This window comes from Dipodomys spectabilis, unplaced genomic scaffold (genome assembly GCF_019054845.1).
Source record: "Dipodomys spectabilis isolate Male_0828 unplaced genomic scaffold, ASM1905484v1 ptg000140l, whole genome shotgun sequence".
Classification (NCBI taxonomy): Eukaryota; Metazoa; Chordata; class Mammalia; order Rodentia; family Heteromyidae; genus Dipodomys; species Dipodomys spectabilis.
The window spans coordinates 37,095,420-37,110,913 of record NW_024870817.1 but is presented as its reverse complement, the minus strand read 5'-3'; the positions used below and the strand labels follow the sequence as shown (position 1 = coordinate 37,110,913).

At 37.6% G+C, this 15,494-nt stretch overlaps 1 protein-coding gene across 2 annotated transcripts in view; it reads left to right on the top strand.

The window, feature by feature from the left end:
* Positions 1-2,558: 2,558 nt before the first annotated feature.
* Rab3c (RAB3C, member RAS oncogene family) overlaps positions 2,559-15,494 on the top strand; it is a 218,889-nt gene continuing 205,953 nt past the window's right edge. Inside the window, exon 1 of one of the 2 annotated variants that reach the window (XM_042690941.1) lies at positions 2,559-2,756. In XM_042690941.1, the coding sequence (XP_042546875.1) occupies positions 2,739-2,756 (18 nt within the window). In that variant the 5' untranslated portion in view covers positions 2,559-2,738. Of the gene's footprint in view, positions 2,757-3,430; positions 3,621-15,494 lie in introns of those variants that run through there. The other variant, XM_042690940.1, reaches the window with a different exon arrangement.

Here is a 15,494-nt window from a genome sequence, read left to right as displayed (position 1 = left end):
TTCAGAGCATATATTTAGTAGAAATCACATTCTTCTTAGGTGCACTTAGTCCTGAGATGCAGATTAGCTTGGACTGTACCGAGCAACTTTAAGGCCCTATGCTGCAGGTGGATGGGTGCCAGCAGTAGTCTTCCTTCCTTCCTTCCTTCCTCTTTCTTTCTTTCTTTTTTTCTCTTTCTTTCTTTCTTTCTTTCTTTCTTTCTTTCTTTCTTTCTTTCTTTCTTTCTTTCTTTCTTTCTTTCTTTCTTTCTTTCCTTTCTTCCTTTCTTTTTCTTTACTTTTTTTTAAAATCCAAATCTTACTCTGTTCTGGTCAAGTCTCCTGAAATCTGTCATCCAGGGCCACTGTCTCCTCAATATGTTCAACTGCTTCTCTTTCCTCAGAAAGATTGTTTCAATCAATAATAATAGCTATAATGATCATTAATGATGAGTAATGTAAACCAATTGCCTGCCTCAAAGTAGAAATTTAAAAAGTGTAGCTGTCACTAATAGTATCATATTTATGTTATGGGAAGAAAGTACTGTTTTTTTTTATAACATAAACTTAGAGTTCACTTTTTATTTTACAAAGTAACAACATATATCAACTATTAGTAATGTTGGAAACCTCATGAGCAGGAATGAGTTAAAATATTTTTTTCTTTTAATAAAAAAATAATGTCATGGGAATGTTTAATTTCTTATAAAAGGAACCTGGGGCAATCAATAGCATTTCTTGGTATGGATATTACATAAAGCTGAAATCAAAGCCAGCCTCAATATGGTGAGTCAGAAACAGGTAATGGTACTCAGGCCAGAAAAGCCTCCCACTCAGTTGGAGACAGTCCCAGAAATATCTAAGATTAGGCACCCAGATATGGTCTTGAACTGTGGCTGTAAGGCCTGGGTGAAGCTCTAGGGGCTGTCTGACTCTACATTGAACCTTAGTGATTTTATTCCTCTGCATTAAGTTCTAATAGAGTGGGAATTGTGCCAATCAGGTGTCTATTGTTATTTTTTTGATATAACCAATGCCATCATTACTAATGGATAATTACTATCTCTGTTCTAAGCTCTTTGATTAACCAAATAGCAAAAATAAAAATATAGCAGATGCAGGCATGGAATAATAAAATGAAAAGGCAATAATACACCAACTAGAAAGACACAACCAACAAAATGACTACTAGTAGTAAGGGTAGTAAAAAGTTGGTACTTGAATGCAGATGTTGAGTAATATGAGAAAAGTTAACTGAGTTCTCATCCCTATCATCCCTACAATAATCTGTGTGACTCTGGAGAGATTGCTTACCTTCTCTGGGATTTAGGACCTTTGGGCCTACTCTACATTCTAGTACTCTACATTCTAGATTCTGTGACATTTAGTGGAAAGCTCTTTCCTTCTGTTAAGTGGAGCTTGCCTTTTTTTTCTTCTTTCAATACTGTAGTTTTAATTCTAGGCCTTGCACTTGCTAGACTGGACCTTTACCACTGGAGCCACACCTTCAGCTCTTTATACTGGGTGTTTTGGAAATGCAGTAGAAAGTACACGTCTCTGCCTCCAAATTAGCTAAGATTACAGGCAAGTCAATGGTACCCAGCTTTTAACAAATTTAATATCATCTCTTTGCTTGTTTCCTTAATGAGTTCCATAATACTCTAAACTTTGAGTAATAATTTCATTTTAAGGTTTTATTTGGTTGCCCATTCATTCCAGAGATCCTTGTATACAAGCATATTTTAAAAATAGACATTTGCATTAAAATTTGATTGTTATTATAAAGGTGGTGTGCCAAGGGGTTACAGTTATGTAAGTCAGGTCACGACTACATTCCTTTTTGGACAAAGTCACCCCTCCCCTTGCTCTCTGACATTATTATTTCAATGCAACTGAGAAAAGGAGAAAGTAGCAAGCCCTGTCCTATAGTCAGAATGATGTCCTGTGGAGACCAGCCACCTTCCACTGTTTTTGTAAATTATGGAGAAAAGTCCACTTCTCTCTGAATTGTTGAGGCATTTATTAAAATTCTAACTCCCAGGCCCCAGACCTAGCCATTCGGAATCTCTAACTATAGCTTGAAAATAAGCTTTTTTTTTCTTCTCATGATGACCATTCTTTTTCTACTGTCTTCAGTGTAATTTAACCTCATGAGTTCGAATGGCTCTTCTTAAGGAATGGCTGTTTCGATACAGACAGAATATAAAAAGTCACATATATTAGCCAACTGACGCGGGGAAAAAAAATAGTACGGTTCTGAGATTTGAAAAACGCGTTCTGAACTAGTCCAAGAGGAGAGAGACCTGAATTTTGGGAATCGTTCTGGTTAGAGAAAGGACGGGATAACTTGACACACGCTTCTCAGTCCGTGACTGCGCTTCTGGGCTCGGGTGATGAATGTGTTCATTTCATGTGACTTGCTGTGGGTACAGAGCCCAGCGCCCTATCAGCGCTGCAGCCCGTGGCCAACCGCGGCCGTGTGTGCGCACTAATGACGGGCGAAAGGGCCCGGGGGAGGGGCTGCCCGGCGCGTCGCCCCCGGCTCTTCCGAAGAGACGCAAACGCTTTCTCTGCAGCTGGTCTGGAAGGCTCCACGCTTCCCCTGCAGAGCAAAGAAGCCATCGGTCTAAATCGTCCGTCCTCCCCCAGCCCTCCCTTCTCCCTCCTCTCCATTGTGCGGAGCCTTCTCGGTGTAGCCCAGCTTCCTGCGCGCAGACCTCCACCTACTCGCTAGGGAGCCGACTTCACCCCGAGTTGCAATGGAGCTGTACGGAAAGGTAAGTGGGGGAGAAGGGAGTCGCTCAAGCGTGCTCATCGAGAAATATCGCTCCGAGGGACGTGTGTGTGTGTGTGTGAGAGAGAGAGACAGAGAGACAGAGACAGAGACAGAGAGAGTGTATATGCGTGTGCGTGAGTGCGCGCGCCTCGCTTGCTTGCACATCTCAATGCGTTTATGCAGGTTCGCTTCGCATGTGTGCCACTCCTCGTCACTGTCCCGCGTGTCTGATTGAAAAAAAACTGTTAGAGCTACTCCCTGGAAATGTAGAAACTTTCCAGATTCCGGACGGGGAGATGGAAAGGCGCCCAGTCCCCAAACGCTTCGTGGGTATTGAAAATTATCACAAAATAACGTAATCCCCAGCCAAGCACTCACGGTCTGACTTCCCAAGGCGATAGTCAGCAAAGGAAAATAACTGAGATACACTAGGGTCACTTGGCGTCCGTGTGGGGCGAGGAAATGGGCTGGGAAGACTGGGAGCGCTAAGAGCCCGGGAGCGACCCGAGAGCCTGGGAAGGGAGGCGCCGCGGGCGGGTGCTCCTGGAGGAGCGAGCTCTTCTTAGGGCTGGCTGGGTTGCCGGGTAATGTAGTTCAGGGATCCCCTGTTTGCAACGGAGCTCTACAGAGGAAGGAACTACAACTCCCAGAAGGCCACGCGGCTCCCGGCCAATGCGCCTGTGCAATGCCAGGAGAGGACAGCTCCGGGTGCTGATGTTGGAGCGGGTTAGCGAACCCCAAGAGCGCCGTGTGTGGAGCGTGGACCGCGCGGGCTGTGCACGCTTGACCAGCCTCCAGGAGCAGCTCTGTCCTAGTCAGAGAGGAAGGACGTTTGCCTACCATGAGACACGAAGCGCCCATGCAGGTGGGTCGGTGAGGGAAGCATTGCCTCCGGGGGAATTGAGCGAGAGAGAGAGGTTTTCCCTCTGTTTCCCTGCACGGAGCGAGCCTGATCCGGGGGAAGGTCTGGACCGCCCCGCGCCGAGCGGCCGCTCCCTGGTTGGGTCCTGGAGAGACGTGGGGTCCTCGACCTTCCCTGCGGCTGTGGACGAGGACTAGGGGCTGTCTGTGATCTTTCCCGCCTCCGTTCGGGACCGAGGGTGTTGGTGTCACAGGAGAAGCAAACAAAGTCGGGGGAGCGTGCCCGCCTCCCAGGTGGTCATGGACGGTCCCTCCTGGCCGCCCGGGGTCGTGACTGCGGGGTGCCCCGGCGGGTGCGAGGCAGAGGCGTGGGGTTCCGGCCGGAGAGCTCTCTCCACAGGAGTCGGTCGGGACACAGAGCGTGCTGCTCGGCTCAGGACACATTGAAAGAAAGGGAAGCTTTTAGGGTCTTCAGTTAGGGTCCCTGGATGCGGGGCGGGGGGCGAACACGCATGCCAGCCCTTCCCCTGTGGCTGTACAACCGGCTTGTACTCGATCGGAGATGCCCTGCCCTTCACTGTCCCGCGTGGGGTGCCCATTTCTTTTACGCGCGGATCCCCCGTTTTTGTTTTTTTCTTTTAAATTTCATCTTGGGTTTGCTTCCTTAACAAATGCACAGGCGCCTCCGCTCCAGCACCTCACGCAAGTTTTGTTTTTAATAAAGGCGAATGGTGTTTCTTCTGTCCGAGTACGATCCGTTAACGCTACACCTCGGTCTGTGTTCACTAAGCCGGCAGAGTGAGCCCATCACGTAACAAAAAGGCGTTTTATGAATGGGGTGGAGAGCAGACTAGATAGATCACACCATTTGGAATGAGTTGCCTCTTTCAGAACCCATCTTGCTGCCAAACCCAACGACATAAATATTTAATAGTAATCTAGGCTCAAACGTTTTCTATAGTTTCTTCGTGAGCCAAGAGTTTTAAACACCTGCTTCAATTTACTTTTATTTTATGGGTTATGTAGATTAAGGTGTCCTGACTGGACTGTTAAAAGAAAAAAAAAAGCTGCAGGATGTAATTGTTTGTCGAAGGATTATATAACAGAAAGCCCTCAAATTACCTTAAGAGTTATTGAAAATTTGATTTCTTTCAGGGGACCATGGCTCATTGTGTGTCTTCTAATACCTTTATCTGTGACTTTGTAGATGTGATATGAAAAGAACTTGGGCTTACAATAAAGGTACAGCTGTTGCATTCAAGACATATTGGCTTGTGATAGTTTTTCATTACTGGGGGTAATGCCAAGATCCAACTAGCTAAGTTAATCACATTTGATTATAAGTAACATTGGCTGTAGACGTAAAAAAAAAATAATACACTTCACTATGTGTATGTATATCCAGCTATCATGTTGTATATGCTAAATTTATACAGTAATAAAATTTTCCAAAATGATAAAAAATATAAAGAAATAAAGTCGATTATTATATTCGAAAGTGGGTACAATGTAGGCATAGCAATGTTTGTCAAAATAAATTGCTAAAAATTAACTACATTGTATTTTGATTTTTTTGTAAATTGGCTTAGAAGGTTCAAGTCATTAAATGTTAGCACAACTATGTGAAATTAATGCTTAAGGAAATACTCGCAATGATATATGTGGCCACTAACTGTTAGTAGGTGCTATAATGCCCTAATTTAGTTAGAAACTTGATGAAGAATAAATATAAAAATTAGGTAGAGTAGATTTCTTATTTATGGTGTCCTGTATTTAGTAAATGAAATTTTTGAAATTGACAATTTAAAATTTCTAAATACTATCTTGGGGAACATATACATTTTAAGAAATTGAATATTTTTGTATATTTAATTAAAGCACATACATTGATTCATTTTAAGAAATGGTTGTTATAGTGACTTCTCTCCATTGTTATCAGAGCTGATATATATACATATGTATATATATATGTATATATATATATACTGGGTGGAATAAAGACTATAATCATTATGTAATTTTTTAAAACAGCAAATAATTTCCCAGTACCTTTACTTCTAGTGATTACAGTCCAGGTGACTTTGAAGATATAAGAATGCAAAAAAAATGTTCACATTCCTTTTTTCCCACTTAAACTGAATTACATCATTGAAAATATATGACCAAAATACTTGGTATTTAAGCTTATAAAAGAGTTACAAGCAAAGCATTATTTTATAATACCATTATCAAGGGCTTATTTTTCTACATTCAGAAATACTTAGTTCATTTGCTGATGTAAAAAAATACTTTTTAATTTCTTGGCTGATTTACTAGTTCACTTATATTTTTGAAATCAAAGAATTCTTTGAAAGAAATTATATATTATCCTTTTAAAAGCCTATATAAATAGCTGAGTGTTCTGTTTAAGATAGTTGCCTTTGATATATGAATATCCTGGACAGAATACTTTTTTTGAATTGACAGAAAATGAAGGATAATAGTTGTTTTTTAATAGTGACTACTAAAATAATACATAAATAATCTTGTATGTCTGTGTTTTCTTCGTAATGAAATAACCAGGAATAGCATTTGGTAATTGTTCCAAGTGATGAGCTTAGAATTTTAATGCAAGAGATGGTCATTTGCATCTTCTCATTCAGTGTGTGCACAAACCATGAGAACCAAATAACAGGGAAAATAGCAATGCTCCTGACTTGAGTGCCACACTTTGGCTGCAACAAAGTTTGATTCAGGAACTAGATTGAACCATTCTGTTTATCTGGTGTCTTGTCTTCACCATGCATTCTGGTGTGAAATGGTCTCATTATGTTTGTGCCTGTGCATAAATTTGTATTCACATCGCATTGTTGTAGATCTGTATAAAATAGTCATACATGTGTGTTTATAATTACATGTAAATAAAAATAAAAATATATTTCAAAGTCTAATAGGTCATCATTACCCTATTGTGCTGGTCCTGGCCATCTTTCTCAGATCTCAGCCTCCTAAGTAGCTATGATTACAGACATGAGCCACCAGCACCTGGTCTACCATTACTCTAATACAAACAAGATATCTTACTGGAGCTTATCAAAATTACATAACTTTTTCAATATGAAAGAGTAAAAATTCTACTAAACTTACTGTCTAAATCTTCTCATTGAAAGGAAAATATATTCTCATTATCTTCTCTTTATGAAATAAGCTTGCTTAAATTAAATCATATATTCGAAGACTAATATTTTGAAAAAACAAGTTTCCTTTTATTTCCTGGATTTGTAATCTCTTGTATCCTCTGACCAAATGCTTACACTTCAATTTTGTTGTCACAAGTTTTCAGAGTCACCCCACAAATTAAAAGCTTCTGGCTATTTATGAAACCTCAAAGAAAAGCATATACTCAAACAATGGAACAGAGTGCCAAAAAAAGATTACCTAAAAATGAGGAAGGGATGTAGACATAGGCCCCGGTAAACTTGGGGTGAAACCATAAGTGATTAAATAACCCATGCTGTACCCCAATAAAATGTCAAACATTAATGTCTAAATATTAATGTGTGATTTGGCAATGAAAAGGATATAGCATTCTTGCATTTCTTTATTGTGAATTTCCAACTATATCTATTCGCAATCATCAGCTCTCTAACCTTGTTTGAAATGAACCTTTACCCCTCATCCTTCACAGATGCAGGAGAGTTTCCTAGCTAACAGTAGAAAAGCGAGAAATCCTCCTCTAGATTTTTGGTCTGTTTCTTCAAGTATTTTCTGTAAAGGACAATGCTGTTGGGTGGTACAACCTTTGAAAGGGGGGTCTACAGAGAGGTCTGGTAGTCATGTGAGGGATACCCTTGGTGAAATGGGACTCTACTTTCTTTTCCTCTTCAATTCCTCTCTATGAGGTTTGTGATTCTATCCTACTCCACATTTCCCCCCATGACTTTCTGCCTTCTTACAAGCTCCAAAGTATTCTTAATATAGATGGATATTGAATTTCTGAGTGCTTTTTCTGTACTTATAATTATTGTTGTATAGTTTATTAACTTTATTATGTTGGATTACATTGATTTTTTAGTTAATATGGTATTCTTTAGATAAGCTCTAGTTGGTTGTGGTATACTGTCTTTTCTATATATTAGTGAATCAATTAGATTATATTTTGTTAAATATTTTTATATTTATGTCATGATAAATAGTAGACTATGATTTTACTTTTAATTCCTTTATGAGCTTATAATACTGAATTACATTGGACTTATAAAACCAGCTGAGAATTTCTCATTTCTCTCATTATTAGGACGACTTTTCTGTGTTTATGTGTATAAGTCTGATATATTTTATTTCTTAAAGTATTTTAATAATGCTCATCAATGAAGTTATTGAAGTGTGAACTTTTCTTGGTAGAATTTTTATAACATGCAATTTATTTGATACATTAATGTCTATATTCAGTCATTCTATTTTTCTCTAATACATGTGTTATAAAGAATAGTGTTTATGGTCTAACTCTTGATGTGTGACTAAATGATACTCTGTAACAAAAGGGATACAATAGATATCATTAGTATTATGGGTTTTAAAGTTGGGAAATTAGCCTGAACAATCAAAGGGGCTCAGTTTAATTATATGAGTTCTTAAAAAGCAGAAAAATTTCTAGGGTTGAAGTCAGAGAAAGGTATCGGAGGAGTTCCAAGACAGGTAATTATAGTCTTTTACCAGGACTTCAGTTGTGCAGCCGTAAACAACTGAGTTGTATTTAGAACCTCAATGGTCTTAGATATAGAATCTGGATAAGAATCCATCCTAACCAGTACATTGGTTGGGACTATAGGGACAAATATGGACTAAGCAGAGTGACCAGAGAATCAAGTTAAGCTATACTATGTCCAGAATTCTGGCTCAGTGATTATAAATGGATATAGTTTTTATATGTTTATTATATCAACAGTAGGAAAAAATATGCATACATCAATTCTATCGCATTTGATTTGGTAGGTTATTTGTTTCACCTATAGTTTTACCTATTGCTGAGCAGTAGTTTCAAATCTCCAAGTATATGGAGCAATTTCCCTTTTTCTTTTCTCTTTTTGGTTCTTGTAGGTTTTGTTTTCTTGCATTTTCAAGCTTTTCAGAAAGCTTAATGTGAAATGTACTTCTTTGTCTCTGGTAACACTTCTTGTTTTAACATTTATTTATTTTTACTACTAACACAAAGTTTTTATTTATTAATAGTATTTTTATTATATATAATGTTTTTATATTTTCACTTTTACCTTTTTTGGATATTGTAGCCAGTAGCAGCTAGACCTTGCATTTTTATCCAGGTGGAAAACTTCTGCCTTTTAATTAGAATTTTGGCCTATTTTACTTTATTTTTTAATAAGCAGTACAGTTTGAGTTTTATTGTTGTGCTATTTATTTTATTTTTAACTCATTTGTTGTTTCTCCTTGTTATTTGCTTTACTGCCATAATTTACTTAATTAAATATTTTAAGTATTTTAATTTCTCTGTTGATTATTTGTTTCCATTTTTAGTGTTTAAATGAAGGATTATGATATTCATTTTCAGTTTGTTAATTAGTCTACCTGAACTTTGTATTATTTACATACATACATACAAACACACTCACAAACACACACATAAATATATGACTTTGCTATTGTATAATTTCATGTAGCTCATCTTTATGAAATTGTCATGGATATTATATGTGAATTTATTATAAATCTCTGAAAATTTTATAATTAACTTTAAAGAGTCATATGTATTTTCATTAAGTAGAGAAAAACTATATGAAATTAAACTTCTTTACAGTCCTTCTGATGCTCTTTCTGTTATTCTGATTTTCTTTCATCCTGATTTGCTTCCTTTACCTTTTCCCATGGTATAGATATCCTAGCTACACTTTACCTCAGACTTTGCTTATCTGCTAATTATTGTAATTATTATTTTTTGGTCATAAGGCTTGAACTCAGGGCTTGTGTGCTGTCCCTGAGCTTTTGGGCTCATGGCTAGTTATCTATCACTTAGATCCACAGTTCCACTTCCAGTTTTCTGTGGTTAATTGGAGATAAGAGCCTCACAGACTTTCCTTCCCCAGGCTAGCATCAAACCATGATCCTCAGGTCTCAGCCTTCTGAGTAGCTATAATTATAGGCATGAGCCACGGGTGCCCAGCTAATGATTTTAATTTTGACTTCAATATTGAATCAAAGTTTTACTGCAGGTAATTTTTTGGTTCACTTTTTTTTTTTTTTGTTGGTCGTGGGGCTTGAACTCTGGGCCTGGGCGCTGTCCCTCAGCTCTTCAGCTCAAGGCGAGCGCTCGACCACTTGAGCTACAGCGCCACTTCCGGTTTTCTGGTGGTTTTTATTGGAGATAGGAGTCTCACGGTCTCTCCTGCCCGGGCTGGCTTTTGAACCGCGATCCTCAGATCTCAGCCTCCTGAGTAGCTAGGATTACAGGCGTGAGCCACCAGCGCCCGGCCACTGGTTCACTTTTTTTTAAAAACTAGTACTGTACATATACTATTTCATTGGTGAACTCTATAATAATGTGAAGTGTTTTCATATTATTGAAACAAAATATGTACTACCATTTTTCTCTTTTGAAGATTTTCATTCTAGCTTTTAATTTGAACAGTTTGTCTATAATGTGCCTAGATGTTGCTTTCTTTACATATAGTTAGCTTGGAGGTTTGAATGAACTTCTTAGACATGTACGTCTATGATTTTCACCGCATTTGAAAACTGAACATTTTTTCATTTTATCTTCAAATATTCATTTTCTTTTGGCTTCAGATACTTGACTTACATATGTATTAGAGTTCTGACATTGTTCCAGAAGTTACAGAGGTTCTATTTATTTATCTCTTATTCTTTGTCAAATTGTGTGATTTCCACTGGTTTGTCTTCCAGTTTAGTGGATGTGTCTTTTGTTATTTGCAATGTTTTGTTAAGCCCATCCAGGTATTATTCAGTCCAATTATTGTATTTCTTCTTTTAGGTTCTTTACTCACTTCTTTTATGCTAGTAATATGATATGTTATCAAGTAAAAGTGTACAAGTTAGCTCTTCAGATGAAAGAGCTGATTATTAAAGTAGTTTAATGTGACTCATTTATTATATTGTGCCGAAACAAAAAATAATTAATTAATTGAGCTTCTTTTAGAGAAAGAGTGATATAGAAATGTAAGCAACAGTTTTAGCACTTTCATTAGACCATATAGATCCTGTGGGGAGATATTTATGCTTACATTTTAATTACTATTTAACTATAATTATATAATATTGAAGTTTTAAGTATTTAAATAAAATAAAAATGCAAAAAACTGCCTGAAGCACTTTAAAAATTTGAACAAGGGCTATGTAAAATTAGTGAAAATTGCTTTTAAGAATTTTTTGGTGGTACTGGGACTTGAACTCAAGCCCTTGTGCTGTTGTTCTTACTCTACAAGTAGAACCATGCCTCTAGTCAGATAATTACTGTCTTTAGCCTATTTGTACCTTCTTTCATATCTTCACCTCTGTAGAAACAAAATGCCTTATGGAGCACCAACATGCTTCAGATTGAAGTATCATATCCATTTCACTGTGGTCATGAAGTACTTTTCTATGAATCAAGCAATAAAGTCATAGTAGTGAGTATTCTGGGTTTTTCATCTTCTAGTGAATGATAAGGCCAGTAATTCCTTGAATTCGAGCTATTTGGCTTGAGTATAGTACTGGCAACTTGAAAATGCCACATTCTATAGTTACTTGGCCTCCTACTTGAACAAAAAAATCTGGAACCATTTACTTCCCACACTTGGCTTTTTATGCTTGAAACAAAGTCATAATATAACTTTAAGAGGTGAGGCCATGAACATCTCATTATCAGTCTACAGCTCTACAGCTAGTCAAAGGAAGTATTACTTGTTAGTCACCGAGTGTCTCTGAGCTATGTCTGGCCTTATCAAGCTTGTAGCCCAACCTTGATGAATAGTTTCTATTCAAATGGCTATAGCCTGAGGAACCCAAAGAGACTGGTGAAAGGTTGTGTTAAGTATCAATTGGTGAATCATGATTCTTAAGTGACTCTCATCTATGGTGTTAGAAGAAAAAGCAGCTTTTATTTTAAATGTTTGATTCAGTGAGCACCTGTCTGACAGAACTATTAAAGGGGATAGCAGAAATAGACACCTGTGGATGTGAACATTCTTTCATAAATATGGGCTTCTTTCTAGTAAATAATAGTAGCAGTAGTATTTGAATATAAAGCAGGGATGTTTATAACTAGAAAATTGACTTCATACGTCATTCAAATTGGAAGAATCACACAATCTTAAAATACAAATATATAAATTAGAACACCGATTTTCTCGCAAATGGTTTCGTTAGTGCAGAGTCCTGTCCTGAACAATGGGTGAAAGTGGAGAGATAGGAAGATCGAGAAAGAATATTTATTATGAATCTTTAGAAGTATTTTCCCTGAGGTTCATATTTTTTTACAAATTTAAAATATTAAAAATATTTAATGTTTTACTAATGTTTAAAGATAATTATTGGTTGAGAAACATCTTAGAATTAAAATTTAAGATTATTTTCCTCCTACTGGGGATTTCTAGAGTCTTTTTACATAATATTGTTAAGAGAGATCTTCATAGCACTAGATATCTGTTCTGTTACTTGTTCTTTTCTTTTCAGAAGGAATATTTGTATAAGAAGCAATTTTCCCTTTGTGGTCTCCTTTTGGATACTGGTCTTCAGCTATTGATATTTCCTAATGGAGTGAGGGGATATAAAATACATTTGTATAATTTAAAAAAAACTGATGAAGAAGCCAAATGGACCTTCTACCAATTAAGAAGAGTGAAGAAATGCATGTGGCTTTAAAACAGGATCATTACTTTTTACAGTATCCGATTGTGCCTCACTAGGGCACCAGTTATTAGAAGTTCTTAGAAGGTGCTGTCTCTTACAGAACAAGGGTAATTGACAAAGCTCTTTCTTAGGAATAACTTATCCAGACAGGCTGGATAAGCCTTCCTTACCAGAGTCAATATGATAGTGAGATTGCTGTCACTGTATCACCAGGAAAGGATGCTGGAGATGATGTTAGCTAGTACAGAGCTAGTACAGACCCTGGTGACATTTGCCTGAATGTAAGATGACTCAGCCTTCTCAAATATACATCCTGAGGCTGTGACAATATATACCTGCCCTAGTTTACATATGGATGTCTGTTAATCCAATGTACTCCAAGCTTGCCTGATCAAAAGAACCATATGAAGCTTTAAAAATGAGTTCTTCCAGAGAAACAAAGGATACATATTCTCCCTCAGATGTGGAAACTAGAACTAATTTATAAGTATACAAGTAACACATGGAGCTGTATGCAATTGCATACAGACATATTAACCAAAGTAGGGGAGAATTTAAATGGTGTAATTCCTATACAACAAAATGAATACTGGGAAACTGGCACTTGCACAGTGTAGGAGAAACATAAAGGAATGAGGGTAGAGGAATAAAGGGATAAGGGAGAGGGAGAATGCAGTCATATTTAGTGCATATCCTTGAAACTAAGAAAACTGAGGGAAGGGAATGAGTTAGGAGGGATGAGGGAGAATGACGAAAGGGGTGACATTGATAGAGATTCATTGTACTTACAAACTAAATTGTTGAATGTTAACACCTTTGTACAATTACTTAAAGATAATACAAATGACTTAAAAATGAAAGCTCTCTGGCTCTGCCCTATGTAATTTTGCAGAATTCCGGGTGGATTTTTTCCCCCATGTTAGAGAATTTTGGATCTAAGCTACCCTATGAGGGCTTAGTTTTATGTTCTGAATAAAAATATATCAGACTGTAGAAACAGGCACTGAAAACATGATGTTTGGTATTTCACATTGCCAAAAAATGATGAGAAAGCTTAATGTGTATTTTACCCATATTCACAAGAAAATTTGGAAGATTTTTTTCACTTTGCTGCTAAGTGAGAAGCCTTTTCACTTTTAAAAATTGACATCTGCATATAGAAAGTGTGAATGGCAAGAATTCAGTCTTTTAAGGTTTTATACTTTTGTTTTATCATGGCTGCATCTGAGAATGATAATTGGCTGTTTGCAGAAATGTATCACTTGGATTTTCCACCAGTCTCCTATTAGTCCATTCCATCCATACCTAGCATGAACATCCATTCACCTACCTTGTTAAGTTTTGTACCAAGGCTTCCTGGTGCTAATAAAACCACTCAGCCCTGAGCAAGCCTGAGTAATTAGTCATTCAAGCCACACCCAATCAATACTTGGCGGCTCCAACCCCATGGTCATTCAAAGTTCTGTACTGCAAGCAGCCTTATAGGTTTGTGTAACAAGGATTTAGGATTGCATTTTCTCTAGTCCATTTACTTGTAGGGCCTAAACTGTTGTTGAGTTTTCTTTTCTACCACAGTGTGTTGTCTACTGTTAGATTTTTTTCCTTATTAATCCAAACCTGAAATTGACCTTTCTCAATTTCTACAAAATTCAGCTCATGCTCATAGATTTCAGATGTTTAGAAGCTTTTCCTGATGCTGTGGGGAAGGCAGTGTTGAGAGAGATTACATCATTGGCTATATTCTCTTCTTATAGGTTTTCTGGCTCTCAGAAAACTTCTGTCTGCCCACCGACCCTTCAGTGTCTCCTCTTTGACACTCAGAAGTATATTAAAATGTTCTTTGTTCCTTGCCGTAATATTTGAAATTAAGGAAAAATTTAAAGTTCAGTAATTAGGGAAGTTTACAGAGTCAGAATGAAATGTTCAGAATTAAACCTTCTTGCCCTCTGAGGAAAAAAATAGGAAGCTTACTCTGTTAAACTGGCCTTTCCAGTTCAGATAATAACAATGGAATCTGGGTATGCTGGTGCTTACCTGTAATCCTAGCTGGTCTAGAGGTGAAGGTAGAATCACAGTCTGAGGCCAGCTGTGGCAAAAGCATAAGTTCTATCTAATAAATAAATCAAAACTTAAAAACAGGGTCTGGAGGTATGTGCAAATGATAGAATTTTCCTAGTAAGTGTTCAAATTTCAGTACTTCAATGAAATATGCATTAATGGGAGTTAGAACAAATGCCTTGCATATCATTTCAGTGTAGTGAGAGAAATATCAAAGATGATGATGGAAGCTTTGATCAAGTATTTAACACATACAAACAATTTTGTTTTGATAGTCTCACTCTTCCTAATACACAGTTGAGGAAGATGTAGCTTAGAACAGATAAACAAAACAATAAACAAAAACCTCACCTAGGTTCATACATGTAGTCACGTAGCAAGTGTCAGACATGGGAGTCCTTCTCAGACAATCTAGTCACAGAACATGAGCTCTTTACCTATACTCACATTTTGATGTGCATGCTCTTTTCAACAGGTGAATTTTCACGCACATAATTAGAGAGATGCTGGACAACCAGTACAATTATACCTCTTTCTTCTATCCTTGCTGTGGTTTTAAAGGTTAGTTTCCTAGTACCTGAGTGCCCACCAATGCCTAGGGACTGTACTAATGACTCTCTGCTTCAGCATCTATGAGAATCTGTAAAAGCTGCCCAAACCAGGGTCCTATATCACTGTCGTGGTTAGGATTGCATTGTTAGAGGCCTAAGGTATGTCTAGCCTCTGTGGTTCCCTTCCCAGCAGATCTTGCTTACAACCTTCTCTTTGGGGTCTGGGTATTCTTTTACCTCACTTCTCTCTGTGGTCTGGATGTCCTTTAACTGGAGCTCCAGCCCCAATAAAGGCTTTCTCCCCCATTTGGGAACCTTCTGGAATCAGTCTAGTAGTAAGCAATAATATCACAAATCTCTGCTTCCAATAACAGAGTTTGATAATCTGTATTTTCTTTTTCACACACACACACACACATACACACACA